Raw genomic sequence first — 21948 nt, forward strand, 5'->3', positions numbered from 1 at the left:
TATCCCACCCCTGCTTCCGTGAGTCCATGGTACCTATATACATCTCACCAAGAGGCTATCAGCCCCAGGGACACCCACAAGGTGTCACAAGATCCCGGAGTGGAATCTTACACTACTGCTACTGAGAAAGTTCGCGCCACTGATGGCGAGGCTGATGTCTTCTTCATCTTCTACAAATTTGGTTGAAACTCCGGAAGCTATTTCAGACGATTCTCAAGTATTGATTAAACCAACAAAACTGAGAAAGAGTTGATCTGTCTCCCTCATCCCTATCTCTTTCATCCCCAAGGGCGACCCAACAACCCAACATGTAAAATTTGGTGTCCAATACTTGCGTGGATGATGAGATAACTTCCTGAAACCAAACCTGATATTCAACATCAATACATATTTATTTGGTTACAGCAACCTGGTGTTTAGTTATTTGATGTCCAACATCCTGATGTTGCCTAGTCTCAACAACCTAATCCTGCTACTTAGTTTGCAATAACCTATATTGCTTATTTATCAGTGAAACTTTTTATTTGAGACCTCAGTTTGGGGTTTAAGAGTGAGTCTGATATTTACTAATCAGATCTTTAATTATGTGATCTTTAGTAATCACATTATTATTATTCTGTTGTTGAAGTGTCTTTCTTGAGAAGGGGCTTATGATGTAGCTGTTGGATGTTGCACTTTTATCATTATCTTCATTGTGGAGATTAGTACTTGCCTTATTTGAGAAGGGCTTATGATGTAGCTATCGGATGCTGCAGTTTTATTTGTCTTCTTTGTGAAGATGACTACTTACTGCCTACATTCCTTTGGAAGAGCCTTTGGTGTTGCTACTATGATATTTTTGGATTGCGGTTGGTGTTCACTATCGCTTGTTTTTTTTTATTGTTGCTGTTTGGATTTATTAAACACGAAGATTTTTATCTACTATTGTTGTTGATGGTTGATGCGCTTGAGTTGATATTACTACCTGAATGAAGTTCTCTCCATGCTCACTGGTGTTTACAACTGTTCTTTAAGATTGATGCTGCCTTTAATATCTATTCTTGTTGTTCCAAGTTGGAGCCTTTTGATATGTGTATACTCCAGCTTGAGGGGGAGTCCCTATCATGGTGTAGTTGTGAGTCTTAGTTGTTAGTTTCCTTGTTAAGATATATTTAATTTCCTTATTGGTTTATGACTTGAGTTGTACTCTTAAGTATGAGTTTTATTTAGACTCTATTTGCTGTAACTAAACATTATAAATAAAAGTTGTCTGTCTACGATAGAGATGAGCCGAGTCTATCGTGGTTCTCAGCACTTCCTCTCTCCTCCATCTACAGGTCCTGGTTTGTTAGGTTTTGTTACATATGGTTTACTTCATTTATTTCAGATTGAGAGCTATTGTCATAAATTTTTGTTTGATATGACTTTGATCTGGGCATATTGTTTTTGCTGGGAAAAGTTTGAGTTAGTTGTATATGTTTATCATTAAACCTGATAGTGTGATGGGGATCCCCTGCAGAGAAAGCATTCAACTAGGGTGGCCTTCAGCAGATTTTCAAGATACAGAGCCTCTAGGCCAGGTCTTTTCTTCAATCTCCTTGCACTATTTTGTTGCTTACTTTTGAAGCCAAAATTACCATTGTCTAAACAAGCCAACTCTTGGCAAGAGATTTTAATCATCTTTGACCTCAAAATTCAAATATTACCAAATTAGTGTCTGCTTTATATCTTTTTCTTCTTGGAGGAAAAGATCAATTTTTTTAAAAGTTCTACTGTTTGTCATTACTTCTTGCAAATAATTTCTTCATTTGTCATTACTTTCTCTTCACTACATTCGGAAGAGTTGGTTTGATTGTCTTTGACCAAGTTCAATGCATTTTGGACGACAACAGTATGCCCATCTTTTAGATAGTGAAAAAAATGGACCTTAAATAAATTTGGGCATGCTTCATCCTTGGAGAAGCTTTGCTGGTTCAGTTTACAGTTAGGAGGCTTAAAACCTTAAAAAAGAAGTAGATGACAGCTTAAAACCCTATTGAAGTTGGATTTTAGTAACTTAGTCTTACATTATGTATTTGAAAGTTGATTAACTAAATATGCTCACACAGATAGTTTCCTTCCTATTCATATGAAACTGACAATTCCAAGCTACCCTTCCAGGTAACAAATTGCATATAACCAGTCATTCGGATATTGGAAGATTTACAGAGAGTTCTGATCTTGAACATCTTACAGCATCCAGTAGCAATCATTGTGTAACTATTTCTAAACTTTTAGATCCCATGTCTAATAACAGTGTAATGATATCTGGTTATTGGGTGGGACCTGATATTGAAGATGGATGGGGTTATATAGAAGCATTTGTAAGTCAAACTTTTTGATAATTGAATGTTCTTGGACAGTGTTGCATAGAGGAGCCAAACCCAAAATCTGTGAAAGTGAAAGCATTTTTAGATTAAAAAGAAAGCTTAATAAATAAAATTAATTGAATCAAGTTGGATTAATGAAACATCTTAACCCCCCGGGCCGGGAGATTCTAGAAGGGGATAAGGGTTTGCTTTATCTAGTGGTACTGTTATGTTTCAGTAGTTAAACTTCTACATCTAACTATATACATATCTGCATATAGCCATGATTTTCCAGATGGGCAATGTTGTGACAGAAGTTGTGCACCCAAAGTTATACAACTTGTAATCGGGCATTGGGTCGGTCTCCATCGATCAATTATCTGATGATTCAAATCCATTGGAAATGAGGAAAACTCCATTGCAATCGACTAGACGACTCCGTCAGAATGCCATTGTCTGAACCTGGTGAAATTTGGATTGGGGTTAGCTAATTCTGATTTGATTGTCTTGGATCTATTTCGAGACCAATAATTTTATAGACATCAATTTAATGCATTTAAAACAGTATCTTCTGCTTGGTACTATGTGTAACATGAAAACCCTTGAAAAAAATATGGGGAAAGCTTTGTAAATGTTGGTCATATGGTTGAGGTAAGCTCTCAATATTTGACATTATGCTATCTAGGCTATTCCCCTTATTATGTAACATTGACAATGATTAAGTACCACACACACACACACACACACACACACACAAAAATCCCACAATGATTGAATGAATAAGTACATAGTGACAAAGCAAGCTACTTCGAATAATTTCACTAAAAACCGAAAAAACTTCTTCTAAAGTAGTTGGTGGTACCCCTGCCAATAGGTAGTAGGGGTCTCAGGAGGTCATGGGATCAATTCTCCTATTTCATTGGGGAAGAGGGGTTCAGAGTTAGCGTCGACATTGCCTGTCGGATGGCCGAGGCTATGCGGGCTGGCAAGAGCCAATCAATGCTTTATCCTGGATCAATCAATAGATGGCAGAGATGTCATTTCATGGGTAGCAGAGAGAGAGAGAGAGAGAGATCTCGTTTCTTTAATTCCATTCTTTGGTGTTCTTTAGTCTCCCCCCACCACCCCCCCCCCCCCCCCCCCAAAAAAAAAGTTTTCATCTTCATGGATCTTTGACAGTATAGTCCCATATTAGGACAACCTGTTAGCCGTCTAGGGTTTAAGTTTTCTAACCCTTAGCTGGTGAAGCACTTATAATATAGCGGCGGCTACCGAATAATTATCACCTCCAACTCTCGGGCACCTCCAATTCCTCCAATAGGGGGGAGTGGACCCCACCTTGGACAGTGTTTTTGGACAGGGGGTAGGGTGATCATTTCTGCCCCCATGTGAGGAATTGGAGGGGGGCAGCAAATTGGAGGGGACAATAATTTGCGGCTACCAATCTGTGAGATTGGTGTTAGACCGATCGAAGGTTGGAAAAACTGAACCTCGTTGCCATTTGTTCTATTATCCTTGTGCATGAAGATGATAAATTCGATCGTTTTATTATAGATTTCTGACCACATTCTCCATAGGATCCCTTTTATCTCTTCCTTCTCCGAGCTCGGGTTATGGAAGAAGGAACCGAGAAGAAGGTATCAGCCCGAAGAAAACTACATGGATGGTCCTAGACCGGCTCGACCGCAAAGGGTCGAGTGATAGACTCCTACCCCACCTGATTTCTCCACTCTTCCCCCGCCCCCACTGGACGCCAAATCCCTCTCCGGGCCACCATAGTGGAGGGCCCATGTCCTAGAAAAAATAAGAAGAAGTGTAAGAGAACCCTTGCTCATAAATTGAAAATGAAGTGACCTTTAGTTATGGGCACTACGCACACAAGAAGAGCATCTTATATATATGGCCCTAATATCTACCCCTTGGGCCTTGGCAATCAGAGTGGCCCAAAATTTGGTGGACAGCTAGGGTCCAAGCTGAAACATTAAATGGTCATATTGGAAGCCCAATAGTGAATCTTTTTGCCTTCTAATTAATCAATTTAACCATAATGCAAACATGTTAATTTGGACAAAGGGGTGGGCTAATCAGGGTTTGGATGGTAATTAAAAGCATAACATTAGCCCATCATTTTGGGGTCCAACAGTGAGTCCGACCCTTCAATAATATTGGGTGAACGATTAAACATTTCATTCATTGATCGGGCCACAGTCGTTCGACTCGGGTTGGGTAAGCATGGTTTTAGGTATTGGTATTAGATTGATCGTATTGGTATCAATCGTGACCAATACTGATATGTATTGGTTAAAATACTGGTCTTTTTTTGAATTTTCAGCCCATTCCAACAGATATAAACCGATATGTATCGATGTCATATCGGTATCAGACCTGACCGATGTCAGATCCAAAATTAAAACCCAGCGGGGAAGGTAGCAAGGCTGATAATTGCCAATTTGCCTCTCCTGGCATTAGTCTCTTAAGACTAAAGACTGAGAAACTAAGTCTCCATCTGGTTTTTAAGTGAAATTAAATCAATAGTTCAATATTTAAAAAAAAATTTATAATCATTACCTAGTAAAAGGGATTTTCTAATCGAAATCTTTGGAAGTGTCAAATAATTTATAATTTTACTCTTTTGCCCTTTTCACACAATTTTTTCCCCAACAAGGGTAATAGTGTTATTTCATATGCATTGTTGTATACTTGTTTTTTTTGGTTGAAATAGTTGTATACTTGAAAAATATACATGACAGAGATAGTGACATATCACTTTCAACTTATTTTTTGAAAATCTTTTTATACCTTATCTTAAAATCTTTTGACAATAAAACAAGGGGCAATTAAAAGATTTTCATAAAAAAAAAGGGGCAATTAAAAGAAAGTGTCAACTTCTAAATACAACTATGGAGGTGTCATTAAGATTAGGGTTGTCAATTCTAAGTTTACATTGGTAAGATCGACCTATCCTAAGTGGTGAAAGAATGAATCCGGCTTGACATGTTAGCTAAATGTATCGTTCAAGGTGCATAGGGATGGACTGACGGACACCTGACTGAGCCTGACACATTTAAAGCCCGTTTATGAACCGGACATAAATGTATTTTACCTCAATTACCCCTTAAATTCCTTATTTTATCCCAAATATACCATTTCTTAATCTCCTTGATTAATTTATCTTCTCGCATTACATAACCTATATATAAAGAATTATGGGCCAGATAAAAACATAAAATTGATAATTAAATATTAATACACTATAAAGTTGATGAGCAAAAAATTAACGAAACACATAATCAAGGCCATGTATATTGTTAGAAATGTCATCATACGTATGTCATTGAGATTGAGGCCCATAGAACTACAAATGCATTAGATTTACTTATTTAGCTGTTGGCCGGACTAGTGAGAAACATTCTCTTAACTAAGTTTTTGTTGCATCCCAATGAATTGAATCTCATTAGGAACTATATGGACCAGACTTGCTTAGTCCGGTTGTAGCCCATTTAGCATGATCCCGTTTATAGGCACTTTTAACCGATTTATAGCATGTTTAGTACGAACCCAACTACAGACCGGTACGCGATCGACCTTTAATAAATAGGACCATGCCTAACTTATGAGGACTGATTACTAAAATGAGCCAATCATGATGCAAAATCCTAAAATAAGGGGACCGATTAGGCCCAATTGAAATCGACCCGGACTAACCAATTGATACCCCCAATTCAGACACGAGTCTAGATCCTTTACCGTACTGCAGGGTGTGTGGTGCACATCCTGTGGCACAATAGAGGCGATGCATGACCGTCAGATGTAGATGAAAGGGTGCACCATAGATCCTCATCTCCCATCCAATGATGGTATTAGGGTATGGCCATGCATGATGTAAAACCATGCACGACCATGCACACAGCCGTCGAATGGGGTTTAAAGAATGTACCATAGACCTTCATCTCTCATCCAACGATTGTATATATGGTTGTGCATGATGTACGATTATACACAAAACCTTTTGTTCCCCCCGGCCCCACCCCCCCTCCCCAAAAAAAAATGAAAGAAATCATGTGAATTGTCAATTAAACCGTTCCATACTCTCATGAGACTTCAGAGTTTAGACGTGAGCTGCAAGTTTGTTTCTAAAACAGGGAAACGGGAAACCCGAGCAAACGGCGTTAAGCTTATTCCAGTAAATATCTTGGAAATTGAGGGATAATTAAGTAATTTCATTGGCTCTATCAACTACTTTCCATCTCCCGCTTCAATTCTGCTTCCCTTATATAGTTGAACTTAAGAAGTTTAGTTTCTTCCAATTTTCTTATAAATTCGTTGCAGTATTGCAAGAAGTAGCGAACCCTCTTCGTAGTTCTATTCTCAAACGCAGTCTCTGCTAAGAACTTTCCATCGTCCACTACAATTCTGCTTCTCTAATGAAGTTGAAGTCGGTTTCTTGCGATTTTCCTTATTATTTTTTCGCATTATATCAGAAGTAGCGATCCAATCCGATCCTTTTCGTAGTTCTAATTCTCAAACGCAGTCTCTACTTGCCTTTCTTCTTTCTGTTCGAATTTAGGTTTTTCTCTGCAGTTTCTTCTTGCGAAGCTTGACTGTTGTTCACAGAAACAGAGGTATACGGTTCTGTATCTCCATCTTTTACTTTGTTTGCTAGGAAGAACATTGTTTCGTACTATCATAATGGATACGAAGATGATGAACTCACTGTGTGTAGTTTCTTTAAATCGAGTCTGTCTTGCTAAACTGGATAACATATATATATATATATTAGGAGGTTTCAAAGGAAAGGCAAAAACAATCTTGCTTTTCTGCTCAATCCTGTAACTGTCACTGATCTCGATCCTTGATCGGTTTGGTTACAGTTGATGGGCCGAGAAGCAACTACTCGGAGAGGGACACCGAAGAGACAGAGGTGATGTAATCTCTCTTTTTTTCTTAGTCAGATGGATTAGTAGAGATTGCCTTTCAATTCGCATTGGGTTTTGGTTTTGCGAGGCGTATTTCTGATATCAAAAGTAATGGTTCTCCAAATATGTTCTATTGTGTACGACGAGGATGTCTTATCTTATTTTTATTTTTTAATAAAATAAAAATAAACTCATGATTGCATTGTTTATTCAGAGCTATTTATTATACTTCGTGTTCAATCTTTTCGTTTGTGGAATACTGATTATCCAAATAACAGCTTAATATTGGCTCATTATCAAGCCTGCATACTTGCAGCAGTAAGGAGGTGTACAACATGAGATCTTCTGTGCCAATTTCTAATTAGATGGGAGATGATACAAACTGTCCAACTGATATGCTCTTACAACCTTTCTTTCATGTTGCTTTCTCATGCTTCCTTCTTATTTTCCATAAAAATGTGATAAATTGGGTGTTTATGGTCATCCACTTGTTTTGGCTTCAAATTCTTGCATTATTTCCAAGGGGCAACTGTTTGGCAGACCATTAGGGTGTGAATGCCCGAAAGGGCCTTCACCAATTTTACTAAATGCTTATTGTGATCTGATTATGAAATTCACAACTTTTCTTCTGCTTTCCTTTTGTCTATATCAGATATATTATAGTATAGTGCATATTCAGTTTGTCTAATTTTTGAAAGTTTAAATGTTGTAAACATTTACCTCAATTGTTTTATCTTTCTCTCTTGGTCTACTTGACTGCCTACTTTATTTTCATCTGAATCAACTCTAGTCTTTCGACTCTGGAAAGGATCAATAAACAATGGTTCCTCTTAAATTTTTTTATAGGAATGCCTTACAATTATTGGTTATAGTTCTTAATACTTGGACTGATGCTCACATACTTTATTTATTTATGTATTTTTTTTCAGGTTAGCTGTACCATCTCCCTCTGACAACACCACTGCGACGATTGATATGGAATTAAACATAGAATATCATTCATATATTAAACTTGAGGAAGGGTTGCAGTTAATTGATAATGGAATTGCCAAATTGAAGGCCTTTTTGGAGGACCAAGCTGAATCCACACGCAGATTGTTTGATGCTGATGAATATATGCCCCTATACACGTATCCTTTTCATTATAGTCAATTATATGGCTGGGGTTGTTTATGTTTATCTAGGCCACAAAGACTTCCATTCTATATTATATCCTTCACTTTTTAAACAGAACAGTTTATAATATGTGTATCCAAAAGCCCCCTTATGATTTTTCGAAACAACTCTACGAGTGGTACAAGGAATTGTTATGCAGTTACCGTACTGAGACGGTGAGACCACTTCCCTTAAAAAAATCTGTCACTCCTCATTTTTGAAATTGAGGTTTTTTTACTTTATATGTGCTCCTATTCCATTGCATCTTAATATGATGGTTATGATTGCGTCTTCATGTCTAGTAGTGGGTTGGCAAGTGCATCATGCTGTCATTGTGTTCAGTTGCTCTTCTTAAATCAACTTTGCCACTCTTAGTGAAGGGTGAAAATCAGAGACTATTTTGCTTAAGAACTTAATTATCGTTAAACGTCCCCAAAACATTGGTTTGGTTGATTGGAACTTCACTTGGTCATTTTTTATCTACTGTTTATGAGTTGCCTAGTTCGTTTTAGCCTTTAATTATTTATCCTTTTGATATTTGTAGGTATAATGACAATAATAAAGCTTGGTTTTACTATTAAAATAGAAAAATAGTCAAGTAATGCTGGAAACAAAACATAGAGCACAGAGTTAAAAGTGTTGAATCTATTACCACTTGAAAACAATGTTGCACTGTATTAGGATATGGTGTCCCTCATTATTACCAAAATCAGGCGTTATGCAGTAGGTTTCCCTGAAATCTTTAGGTGGAGTAACTAAGTCGACAAAATACGTTGCGGATAATCAAACTGTGTATTGATTATCGGACTTGAATGTGTAAACTCAACATTGATTTCTACTTGTTAATCAAATGAATTGGAGCTTGACTCCTAGCTTCATCTGTATTGGATGGTGCATCCTGATGTATAACTTTCCTGTAAGCAGTAAAAAGTAAATTCTTCCTTGAATTATTTCTTTATAAAACATTGAAATTAGGAAGGAGTTTCAAAGTTGGAACAATAGTAATTATGAGACCAGAATTGGACCTTCATTCATCACTGTCAACCAATTCTGTTGGAAATTCATTTGATGGCTTCAATAGCATCTTATCAGTCCTCTTGCTTATTATTTTCTATATATTACTATTTTTTGTTACACCATTCTTGTGAAGATGTCTTGAACATTTACCCATTTCGAAAAGAAAAAAAAAATCTGTTGGATGATGCTTATGTGATAACAATTCTTACATAAAAGACTGCTCGATGCCTTCTAATTTCCTTTTTCCCATAATCAGGTATTGCCATCTTTAAAAGAGAAACATGGTGAGTTCTTTCTAAGAGAAATTGAGAGAAGATGGGTGAATCACAACCTCATGGTCAAATGGCTTTCACGGTTCTTTCAATATCTTACTCGCTACTACATTCCAAGACATGGTGTACCTGAATTGAATGCATTGGGTCTAAAATGCTTCCAAGATATTGTAAGTGAAAATCTGAAAGTGTACTTGTGTGAGTGAGTGAATATATCAGTGTCTTATCTTCGAGATCTCTTTCATTCTTTTTCAGAACTAAAATATGAAAATTATTGAATTTCAGGTTCACAATAGACTGAAGCAAGCCAGAGATTTGATAATTAATTTGGTAGGGGTTCCTTCCTCATCTGGTCATATGGCTTCTTTTAATTTCATTGTTTTTTCTTATGGGGTGCTAACCTAACCTTACTGATTAAAATCACTGTATCAGATTGATCAAGAGCGCGAAGGAGCACAGATTGATCGATCTGTATTGAAGAATTCTCTGACTATGTTCACAGCTCTTAAGGTTTATGAGGACTTTGAGGAGTGTATGCTTGATCATACATCCTCATATTATGCTCGCAAGGCTTCAAACCATATTTTGGAGGATTCTTGCTCAGATTACATGTTGATGGTAAGTCTCTATTTTGGTTTTAGATGATTTTGGACAAGAAATTGAATTGGAAACAATTGATGGTATTTATTTTGACATGTTGCAGGCAGAGCAATGTCTGAAAAATGAGAAAGAAAGGGTAACTAATTACTTAGATTTGAGCAGCGAAACGAAGCTGTTAAAGGTATCCAATTTGAGAATATCTGCAGATTTTTTTTTGGGGGGGGGGTTTGGGGGGTGGGCGGGTGGGTGGTGGGGTTGTCGTTCCTATCTTTTCTGTGTATTTGCATTTTGAGTGGGTAGGTGGCTGGAGATGTGTGGTTCTATAACAATCTTATCCAATGTGGTATTTGAGAACAGATAGTGCGGCATGAACTTCTGTTTTTACCTGCGAATCAACTACTTGAAAAAGAACACAGTGGATTGCATATATTGTTACGAGATGGTCAGGTATATGGTTAGATATGAAAATATCATTCACCTTGTGGTTGTTGTAGGCAAGGAAATGTGAAATTTGTGGATTTGATTAAAGTTGATAATTCATGTTTACTTCACTGTAGGTGACAGATCTTTCAAGGATGTATAGACTTTTTTCAAGTATAGACAAAGGGCTAGAACCAGCATCTATGATATTTAGAGAGGTATTTATGAATTTCACATCATTTTAAACTAGTATCTATTTGTTTCCTTGTAAAAACCATAGAGAAGGAATATTTTCAGGAAAATTCTTGGTTTTACTGAAACAATTGGAGCTTTACTGAGCAGGGAAAAAACTAAAAAAAAAAGGTGTTTTATACAAGAGAGATAAGTCACTGTAATATTAACATGTGTTGCAGCATTTAATTTCGGAAGGTACAGCTATGGTAAAAGAAGTGGATGATGCAGCTAGTCAGAAAAAGGTTGGTGATGATTCTCTCAGTGAAACTTGACTTTATTGATTAATAGCTTTTCTATATTTGATTCAAATTTCTTTTCTCAAGTTATGAAAAATTACTCTACGCTTTATCCACTGATGAAATTGCTACAAATCCTCTTCTCACGGAAAACGTATGGAGCAACTTCCCATTGGTTGCTATAAAAAAGGTGGTGGGTTAAAAAACAAAATATAAAAACCAAGGAAAAACAACCAATCTACTGTCCGTTTCTGAGATAAGAACCTGTAGAGCATTCTGCTCAAGTTGTTCTATTTATATCTATCTTACAGGCTTTAGTATTATATTGATGGACGAAATTAACTAGATTTCTGTTTTGATGTCCTCCGTAGAGATATTGAACATTTTCTCCTTCTAGGCATTAGGTCAACTCAACCCTCCATATGTGCCCAGCAGATGATGATGTTCTATTTTCTCCATGATCTGCCTCCTATTGTGAAGGGATATCTCTTGGTATTTAAGTTTTTTAAAATGCACAAGGGGTATAACTAAGAATAGAGAAATGTGGATGAGTATATGGTGCAGAGAAAGGGGGGGTGGGGGGGAACTCTGGAGAGTCAGGCTACTGCTTAAACCTAGTCATTGACAAATTTTACACTTGCATTTGCATAACTATAGCTGATTGCTATCTAGATAATAAGACCTCTCCAATTATCACCATTTCACTCGACATGGACATATAGCTTCACTAGTGAATTAATTTACATCGTTAAGGTCAACTTTAAAATCTCCTGATTGATTGTTTGGGTCTGTTTATGTTCTCTTTGGCTGGTTTCCCATTAGCTTGATTTGGCTGTAGGTTTGTCCGTTGTTCTGTTGTGGTGATTTCTCCTTGTTCTTTCTACTTTTTTGGAGTTTGTTTCTCTTTGCTTTGTTGAATATAATTTTTATTCATCCAAAAAAAAAAAAATTACTTGGTTAAGGTGTATACCTGCTTCAGAGTTTAGTAGACCTGCCCTTATATCTTATATTGCAAAAACTAAACTCAACTGAACTAAGCTTTTCCCAAGAAAATGGGGTCAGTTAATATAAATTTATTACAGGACTGTCTACTTTCTGCTTTACTTCATTAGGCTTGGTATATTATTTTATGTTCAAGTGTTCAATCTTATCTATATTATACTGAAGAAAGTTATTCTAACTTCACACATTTATTACAGGTTGAGAATAAAAACATTGTTGGTTTGCAAGAGCAGGTAATAATCTCATTACTAGCAAATGCTTCAGTTATTGTGAAAAATATCCTATAGTCTGCTCCCTAAAATTATTCCATGAACAATATTGTTGATTATGATTCATACTGTGATTATTTTCCCCACTTGAGAAATTGAACTCTCTTTCTGAGCTCCAGGTTTTTGTGCAAAAGACAATAGAACTTTACAATAAGTACTATTCTTATGTTACTGACTATTTCATGGGTCAGCCTATATTCCATAAGGTTGGTTTTCTATATAGCTTTCTCTTTCCCCTCTTTCTCTTTCTTAAAGTTTTCAAGTGGTTGAAACTTGTTCCACCTTTACTGTTTTGGAAGGCACTGAAAGAAGCTTTTGAGGTCTTCTGCAACAAGCAAATTGCTGGAAGTTCAAGTGCAGAAATTTTTGCGTCTTTCTGTGATAGTACTTTTAAAAAGGGTGGTGGAAGCGAAAGCTTAAGTGATGAAGAAATTGAGGGGATATTTGAAAAGGTTTCTTTCTAATTTTTTTTTTTCAATTGTGACGTGTGCTAGGACGTTCTTAATTGATCTTAGTACTTAACCACTCTCTTTACCCTGCAGATTGTGAGATTGCTTGTCTATCTCCACGAAAAAGATCTTTTTGCTGAGTTTTGTCGGTACAACACTCAACTTACCAATTACTTTTTGGTCATGTAGGATGTAGTTGCACAATCTTCATTCTAGCTGGTCTTCAAACTGAGAACAATTATCTATTGGTTTTTTTATCACAGGAAAAAGCTTGCCCGCAGGCTCCTTTCTGATAGAAGTGCTAATGATGACCATGAGAGGTGTCTGTTATCAAAACTGAAGCAACAATTTGGTAGTCAGTTCACGTCAAAGATGGAGGGGATGGTTTGTTTATATGAACTACTTGATTCAGAATCCACTAAATGTTGTCTTAGAACAGTCTCTTTGGCTAACCAAGTATAAGAATGATTGTTCTTGATGCATACAGGTTAATGATTTGGTCTTTGCAAGAGATACTGAACTTAAATTTCAGGACTACCGTTTTAGTAACTCACATGCAAATCGAGGCTCAGACATGGCTGTCACTATTCTAACTACGGGGTACTGGCCAACTTATAAGTCCTTAGATCTCAATGTTCCTGCAGAGTTGGTAAAGGCTCCTTCTCTAACATTTACTCTGAATATTTGGATGATCTTTAATTCTAGATGGTTCATATTTCTCATTTTTTGAAATTCAAATTACAGATTAGCTGCATCGAGGTGTTTAACAGATTTTATGCATCCACTACAAAAAGAAGGAAGTTGACTTGGATATTTTCACTTGGTAACTGTAATGTGATTGGGAGGTTTGAACCAAAGCCCATTGAGCTTCAACTTACAACTTATCAGGTCTGTTCTCATTATGGCATTTGGTAGTATTCTTTTCTTCATTTCATTTTGGAAATGAAGTACTTGTAGGGATGAGAAGTTAATATTTCCTTGTGCTTCCATTTTCAGACTGCCGTTTTGTTGCTATTCAACACATCAGATAAGCTAAGTTTTAAGGAGATTGTGTCCCAGTTGAAGTTACCCAATGAAGAAGTTACGAAGCTGCTACACTCGTTCTCGTGTTCAAAGTACAAAATTCTGATAAAAAAACCAAACAATAGAAGTATCTCTGCAAATGATACTTTTGAGTTCAACTCTATGTTTACTGACAAGATGCGGCGTATCAAGGTCTGGACCTACTCTCCCTCCTAGTAGTGTGTGTGTGTGTTTCCTTTTTTAAATTCAATCTCTCAAGGGGTGATGGTCCGTTGATTTGAATTGCACAGGTTCCACTTCCTCACGTAGAAGAGAAGAAAAAGGTGATAGAAGATGTTGGAAGAAGCAGGGCATATGCGATCGATGCTGCTGTTGTTCGGATCATGAAGGGTAGGAAAGTTTTGAACCACCAACAGCTTGTGGGGGAATGCTTGGAACAGCTAAGCGGCACTTTCAAGGTAGGTTACCAAGACATCCACAGTCCACACTTTTGAATATCAACTTCGGTCCAATTTTCTTGACTGGATTGAGCTGGCTTGGCCTTTTCTCAATTAGCCTCGTTTGCCCCAAACACACACACACACACACACACACAACAGACTGGATTTTAACCTTGGCATTTGCTGGTAACTTTCTAATTAATCCAAAACTAGTTTCCACATCAAAGCTCTTGTTTCAGTATTGTGTTTTTTTAATATTAAGTTAATGATACATTTAACCATTGTATTTGTAGCCCGATGTAAAATTGATTAAGAGACGGATTGAAGACCTGATCGTTCGGGAATTCTTGGACAGGCACCCGGAGAACGCAACATTGTACAGATATCTGGCCTGATTCAGTATACTCCTTTTTCTACTTTCAATTTTTGCCTCTTTATTGAGGATTCTTCTGTATTCATTCTTTTTCTCTAATAAAGATGCAATTGATGGTTGGTTATCACACAATTTTGTTAAGAAGGTTTTGGGGGTAATTACTAATTACACAATCTGTAGGTTTTTTATTTTTATTTTTTTATGCAGTAGTGCTTGCTGCACCAATATACAACCTCCTTAGTATGGGAGTGTGGCCTATGCCAGCACTCCCATGAGTCTATCTCTCTTTTTCCCACTTGAAAAGACACCTCTGCCCCTGGTTTTGAGGAGGAGAGAGATAGACACATGGGAGTGCTGGCATAAGCCACACTCTCGGACAGAAAACTACTTTCCAAAATGGGAGAAAATTCCCAACAAAAAATATATGGATTTCAGATCGCATTTGGTTGTATGGGATGTCAATTGGAATGGTTCTGGTTAATCGGGCGGGTCCCAGTTTTTTTGGGGTCAAGACCAGAATCGTTCCAATTTGTTAATCAGTTCCAAACTCTGGAAACATTGGATGACCCGGTCCAATTCAATTAAACCTAAATAATACATTTTAGCCCATACAATGTCCGGGGGGGGGGGGGGGGGGGGTGGGGGCGGGGGCGTAGCGTACACAATCTTGATCCATTTTAACATGAGTATGTTTGAACCAACAGAGTGAATTAATGAATGAAAAACTTAAAACCACATAATGGATTCTTAATCGGTTCAAACCTAATTGGCTTGGTCTAATTTTTGTTCTCCGATATAAATTAGGGAAAATTACATGATTAGTTACTTTTGGGTTTTCATTTACAAAACTCTCCATCCTATGTTTGAGTTAACAAAAATAGACAAAAACAAGTTAAGGTTTACAAAATTGGACAAAATAGTGTCTCTCCCTCCACACTTAATTTTTTAGATATTTTTACCCCTGTCATTGCCTTCTCGCCCAGGCATCCTCCGTTCTTTGCAACCCTACCCTTGTCCCAGCCACCGCCATTCTCTGTTACCCCAAGTAACAGAGGGAAAAAAAAAAGAGATTTTTTTAGAGGGGGGAACTGCCAAGGAAGGAAGGAGAGTCACTATTTTGTCTAGTTTTGTAAAACTAAACTTGTTTTTGTCTATTTTTGTTAACTCAAACATTGGATGGACAGTTTTGTAAATGAAAACCCAAAAGTAGCTAATCATATAATTTTCCCAAATTACTCTACTGGCTAGGATCAAAATCAACTAATTAATAATAGATTCTAATTTTTAATAGTCGGTGCTGGTCTAGTTCCCCAGACTGGTGCATAAAATTAACTTTCATAATTATTATTTTAAAATTGGGACAAGAGAACACCTAGTCGTGTCGCTCCTACCCCTAGACAAGGCGAGAAGTGAAATGATTGCCCCGCCCATCGTGATGTTAGTGTGCATGGTACCATAGTTCGAGAACTCACCGAGTTTCTCAATTTTTCGAAATCCCGGGATGAGACTGCCTACGAGTCTCAAAATATCAATATCTCGCCGAGATCTTGGTTTAACCTAGGAAAATGCCCATCTAGGTCCTTTATATGAGTGCCAGATCTCGAGATATTGCTGAAAAATCTTGGTATACAGACACCTATGTATGGCAAGAACCAAGACCGACACTTATTTATGCCTAATATGATTTAAATAATATCATTTACTTAAGATATTATTCATAAATAAGCAAATTTCCCCTATTTGAATCCAATAAAAATAGTTAAACAATCAAATTCCAAAAGGAAAAAAAAGTCAACCCTTCAGTTCAAGAAAAAAAATTGAATTTTCGGTGGTAGGTGCAATTTTCAACTTTCTAATGCTGAAGTTTTTCTCAAATCTAAAAATTTCATAAATTTTAATATAGTAATGCATTGCTAAAAACCAAAAGTGCAGTAAAATATTCATTTTTTTTTATGTCCAAAAAAATATTTTCATTTAGAGCGATTTTGACAACATTCGCGCACACCGAATTAAATTTGACCACTACATAACTCCTTCAATATAAATCAGATTTAAGCAATCTTGGACTTGTTGGACAGCTTTGTTTTCAAAGCTTTCCAACAAATCCAAGATTGCTAAAATAAGTGTGTTTGTCCTATGTCTGTCTTGGTTTCTAGCATAAGTAAGTGTCTGTCCTGCTTTCCCACTAAGTGAAACTCCTATTTGGACTTTGTTTTTATAAAATCTGATAGTGCCATTGTGTTTAAATGGCCTGAAATAGGTTGAATACCAAATTTCAGGCCCAAACTATGTTTAAAATCCACCGAGATGAGGCTTCGAGTCGGGAAAAAAAAAATGCACCAACTCGGCGAGATCTCGACTCGACTCGATTTTTCAAGGGTCCGAGTTGGCACTGAGGCCAGAGTTTTCGAACCTTGCATGGTACTGCCAATGTACCATTGGCACCTGTGTTGATGGAGGAGCCACGCGACCAGGTAGTGTTCTCTTGCCCAAATAGATTTGATATTCAGACAATTAGGGGGGAAAAAAAGAAAAAAAAAAAAGTTTAAGAAATGTAACTTACAAAATGAAAGTAAATTTTTTTTCAATGGCACAAAATCAATCAAATCCTGAACTGAAAGTTCTCTGAGCTCCCCCACGAAGAACTCTTCCCATAATAATAATATCAGTTGGATAGAATTTGAAGTTATAGTAACATTTTTGTAAATGTCTTCAATGGTTTGAAGGGGGAAGACAATATTAACACTAGAAAATAAGGTTTGACATATTAACAATTCTCTTGTTTTAATCATTTCTATCATAAAAAAGTTGTTTTATTTTTATTTTTATGAAACTTCTACTACGATAATTTACTATTATAGGGAAACAATCGGGCAGCATTCTTTTTCATTATTATTATTATTAGGGAAAATTACATATACTTCCCCTGTACTTTGGCTTAATGACACATTTCTCCCCTTGATTTTCCCACTTTACACTTTGACCCTTTATGGCTGACGGTGTTGGAGAACTGTTAGTTAATGGTTTAAAAAGACAATATTACCCTTGTTCTAAAATATCACAAGTAGAATTACAATGATACCCTTTTCATCATCTTCAACCTTAAAACACTCATTTCTTTCCTCCACCGCCACCACCACCACCGTAGCCGCCATCACTACATCCGTTGGCTCCTCCTCCACCGCCACCACTGCCGCCGCCGCCTCCTCCTCTTCGGACTCTTATACGGTAACACTAGAGGTCTCCTGCAAAAAATTGATCTCAGACATGCTGGAGAGAGGGTTCTCAGGAATAGTCACCAAACAAATAATCGAATATAAATGATGAAACGAGCCCTGCAATTGTTGAAGTTGCTCGCAAGAACTTGTAGTACTGTTGGGAATTTTCTCAGGAAAGAGATTTCAGAGATTGTTTTCACGGTCAGCAACATTAGAGAAATACTGAGTCTTTGTGAGATGACCCTCTCACCCTTTTGATTAAAAACGATGCTCATCTTCTCTTCTTCTTCTTCTTCTTCTTCCTGTAACCCCACCCACCCCCACCCCTCTGCAATCCCCCCCATTGTCGACTCCATCGCTAACTTCGCTGCCACTTGCCTCGGTGATCAAGATACCCCATATCTCTGCATCTTCAAAGTTAGCCAAAGGTAGGCTATCCAAAAAGAAAGAAAACCAAGCACAGAGTTGAGATCCCTCGGCAAAAAAAACTCACAAACCTATTTGACTTTTTTCATTTCTAATAAAAACCCTACTCTCCAAACCACTCAAGAAATCAGCCATGATTTGAGCGAGGCCACCTGTAGATGGGTTTTATCGCAAAGCCCTTTTGCCTCCTCTCCTTCACTCTGTTCCTCTTAGCAATATATACACAAAGATAATCCATCCATGGACCATGAAGCTTAACTAATTACCATATAATTTTCCCCAAGGAGCAAAGTAAGGTAAGACAATTGAATGGATGTTATGGGTTTCATTTACGGCTTCAAAAGAGAATCTTTATCCTTTTTCCACATATCTTCAATATTCCTCAAAGGGAAATTTGATTTTGGACCTCCAAAACCATTCTTTCAAGCCTTTTATAGCTTGGATGGGCGAAATCCAGCATATGAACATGAGAGTGGTTGCCATGGCTAATCCCAGAAGTTGCAAAAACTGAAAAAACGCCATCTCTCTACCTCTCCCTTTCTCTGTTTCCTCTCTATTTACAGCTTCAAAGTTGATTGATTCTAAGGGAGGAGAGCAAAAGGTATTTATAGATGGAAATTAGGGGTTCAACAATGAATGAAGAATGAAGAATTTTATCTCTAAATCTTTCCAAGAAAAACCAATAACTATACACAATGTGCATTTAGTCAAATAATATTAGATTTGCAGAAACTCATGTGCATTATCAACAAGTGAGTGGAGTGTTTCAGTGTGCCTGCTTAATCCAACTGTTCCTGAGAAAATGTTATAGCCTTTTCCATCTCTGATATCGTCTGTCTCACAATCTCAAGCTCCCCCTCCATCCCAGGAGCCCTAAAAGTACGAATCGTTGCTTTGTTGTTTTTCATCATCCAAATTGCTAGCTCGAATGCAAACCTTCTTATTCTAGGAGCTTTGACTGATGGGTATTGATAGAATTTTAGAATTTGCAGGAATTTCGTTGTTAATTTAATCTCATTGATTCCAGTTCGATTGAACGTGATACTTGCTTCTCAAGGAGTCATGAACTTGAAAACCTGTGTTGCAAGCCCTAGCATTACTTCTTGTACTTTGTTTTCTTCGGACATTATCATCTTCAACACCTGTAACTTAGGTTCACAGGAATCCAGGGACCAGTTAGAACGATTCTTACCAAACCCTAGAAAGCAAGATGAAATGGAAGAAGGGTAATCAAAATGTGGATTTATCCATGATGAGGTGGGTGGGGGCGGGTGGGATTGCAGCATGAAGAAGAAGAAGGGTATTGTTGGGTTCAGAAAAGTTTGATTCAGTGTCAAAATCAGAGGTTGCTGGAGCATAGTTGGGACGAAGTTGCAGGAGGTAGATAAAGAAGAAGGGCAAAAGGGCCATCTCAAATGATCAAGGGTTAGTTTGGGCATTATAAAAAATCTAACTACGTCACATCAGCACATAACTGACAGATGCTAATGGCAGGGGAGGAATTAGTAATTTTTGAAAAACTACTGGGAAATCGAATGTAAAGTGGGAAAATCAAGGGGAGGAACATGTAATTAGGCCAAAGTACAGGGGAGGTATATGTAATTTTCCCTTATTATTATTATTTTGTATTTAAATAGATTTATGGGAAATTTATGTGTGTATGCCATGGCTTAATTTAAAGGTGCCAAATTAATCAACGGAAACCGTTTATAGAATCAAATTGTTTAATTCGAAACTGTCAAACCGTTTATTAAATGGTTAGGTATTGGTTTTTAAAGAATAAAACCGTTTATCTAAACGGTTCGGTTTAGTTTGAACTTTTTAGTTTCCGTTTAAAGCCGATTACCATAAAACTCTTGAGTTTTGAGAATTATCATTGATTAATATAATAATACAAAATATAATAATAATATAAAAAAAACATTAATAATATAAAGATGCGAGAAAGTTTTCTGTCCGGGAGTGTGGCCTATGCCAGCACTTCCATGAGTCTATCTCTCTCCTCCCATTTTCAAAAGACACTTCTACCCCCTTGTTTTGAGGAGGAAAGAGATAGACACATGGGAGTTCTGGCGTAGGCCACAATCCCGGACAGAAAACTACTTCCCTATAAAGATGTAGACATAGAAGATAGTCGGTACACAATATAATATAACTATAGGATAACAACATAAAGAAAACATTAATAATAATATGGGAAAAAAAACTATACCTTGTCGTGTGGATCCTACACCCAGACACAGGAGCTCACGAAAGTACCCCCATGAAATAAAAAATTGCATCTACATTGATGGGCCTCTATATGCATTCTCATTGACCCCTACACTGTTGCAAACGTTAAATGACCAGGCAACGATCTCTTGCCCTAATAATATAAAGTCATTCCACTACATGATATAGGGAGAGGGATAGACACACCCCCTGTGTATGGTAAATTAGCGGGTGACACCAATGGGGGAGCGGGATGGGGTATCATAGAGGTGGGACAGGGGTCAGTTTGAAAAAGGGGAGAAGGGGGGAGGAAGAGAGAGAGAGAGATAAACACAATGGCGCTAGTTTACAATACACCAATGATGTAACCTGCCTTTTCAAACATAAGGGTGTTTACACAAATTACAATTATAATAATCTCAAATAGAGAATCTGTTATTACAAATCTTAGCTATAATGAGCATCCATATCTTCTTGACTGTGTTGTCTATTAGAGGTAAACAATTGATGGACAATCTTATAGTTAGAAAATGTCTAAGGACCCTAGAGTCAGCTATGCCATCAATCTGTTTTTTTTTTATTTTTTTTGTAGAAAAAGGATTATTTATTGAAGCGTGACCAATGCAAGGTGTCTAAGTTACAAGAATCCGACAACCAAGGAGTGGAGTTGGGTCAAGGTGTCCTATACATTAAAGACACCACCTTCCTAGCCAGAGAGTCAGTCAAGCTGTTAGTCTCCCTGGGAATATAGTGAAGGGTGCAGGAAAGGAAAAAAGTTGCTAAATGCTTAATATAGCTATGCCATCATCACAAGGGGTTCATTAGATAGCTGATCCTGAGGTTCTTAACATTGCTTATAAATTTGGCCAATTCTTACACTTTTAGGGTTTTTCCGTGTGAGTTAAACACATAATAATTGGTACTAAAACCAATAACATTCCATCTCAGATTCTTTTAGTAGAACTGCATAAAATTCAGATCACAAGAAAGGTTTTAGTTACTTGGAGCAAAGAAAGAAGTACTTAGAGCAATGTGAGCTTATAATAGGACAGGCACCAGGTAAAAACATCTGGCAGGTAAAATCCTTCTAGTAGAATAACAGTTGTCTGGAAAGGTACAAAAATCTGTGAACCAGGGGGTGTGAATTAGTTGGTTTGGTTCGGTCCGGTTTCAGTCAGACTGAACCGGTTCTACTCTGATACTAGTCCAAACCAAAACCAAAACCAAATCGTTAAATTGAAGTTCAGTTTTGGTTTTGATTTGGTTTGGTTCAGCCTTGCCTTTTATCGGATTGGCTTAACGGGTTTCATCGATCCATTACCGGGTTGTTATATATATAGGTTTTCTTCCCCATCATTAT

The 21948-nt window shown here is 37.2% G+C and overlaps 3 protein-coding genes across 3 annotated transcripts in view; all 3 read left to right on the top strand.

The window, feature by feature from the left end:
• Positions 1-2391, top strand: part of LOC122660023 — an 8573-nt gene extending 6182 nt beyond the window's left edge. Inside the window, exons 2-3 of the mRNA XM_043855197.1 lie at positions 1499-1559; positions 2140-2391. Of these exons, the coding sequence (XP_043711132.1) occupies positions 1499-1559; positions 2140-2360 (282 nt within the window). The 3' untranslated portion in view covers positions 2361-2391. The remainder of the gene's footprint in view (positions 1-1498; positions 1560-2139) is intronic.
• LOC122660021 (probable methyltransferase At1g29790) overlaps positions 1-6452 on the top strand; it is a 27012-nt gene extending 20560 nt beyond the window's left edge. Inside the window, exon 5 of the transcript XR_006332599.1 lies at positions 6442-6452. The gene's annotated coding sequence lies outside the window, so the exon portion shown is untranslated. The remainder of the gene's footprint in view (positions 1-6441) is intronic.
• On the top strand, positions 2611-14822 carry LOC122659519 (cullin-1-like). The gene is made up of 20 exons (XM_043854622.1): positions 2611-2669; positions 8173-8373; positions 8475-8574; positions 9672-9857; positions 9973-10017; positions 10120-10305; positions 10391-10468; positions 10645-10734; positions 10845-10925; positions 11121-11183; positions 12377-12412; positions 12568-12654; positions 12748-12900; positions 12991-13046; positions 13161-13281; positions 13385-13546; positions 13642-13785; positions 13894-14112; positions 14211-14378; positions 14654-14822. Exons 1-20 carry the CDS (start codon positions 2611-2613, stop codon positions 14753-14755), a joined length of 2337 nt encoding a protein of 778 aa, XP_043710557.1. The 3' UTR covers positions 14756-14822.
• Positions 14823-21948: the final 7126 nt, after the last annotated feature.

This window comes from Telopea speciosissima, chromosome 4, assembly GCF_018873765.1.
Source record: "Telopea speciosissima isolate NSW1024214 ecotype Mountain lineage chromosome 4, Tspe_v1, whole genome shotgun sequence".
In the NCBI taxonomy this organism is placed as follows: Eukaryota; Viridiplantae; Streptophyta; class Magnoliopsida; order Proteales; family Proteaceae; genus Telopea; species Telopea speciosissima.

What these genes read in the sequence shown, in the direction of transcription:
- LOC122659519 (XM_043854622.1), top strand. Translation starts at nt 2,611, where the DNA reads ATGATTTTCCAGATGGGCAATGTTGTGACAGAAGTTGTGCACCCAAAG. An exon ending in CATCTATGATATTTAGAGAG is followed by an intron (nt 10,926 to 11,120) that starts GTATTTATGAAT and finishes CATGTGTTGCAG; the next exon opens with CATTTAATTTCGGAAGGTAC. An exon ending in TTCAACTTACAACTTATCAG is followed by an intron (nt 13,786 to 13,893) that starts GTCTGTTCTCAT and finishes TTCCATTTTCAG; the next exon opens with ACTGCCGTTTTGTTGCTATT.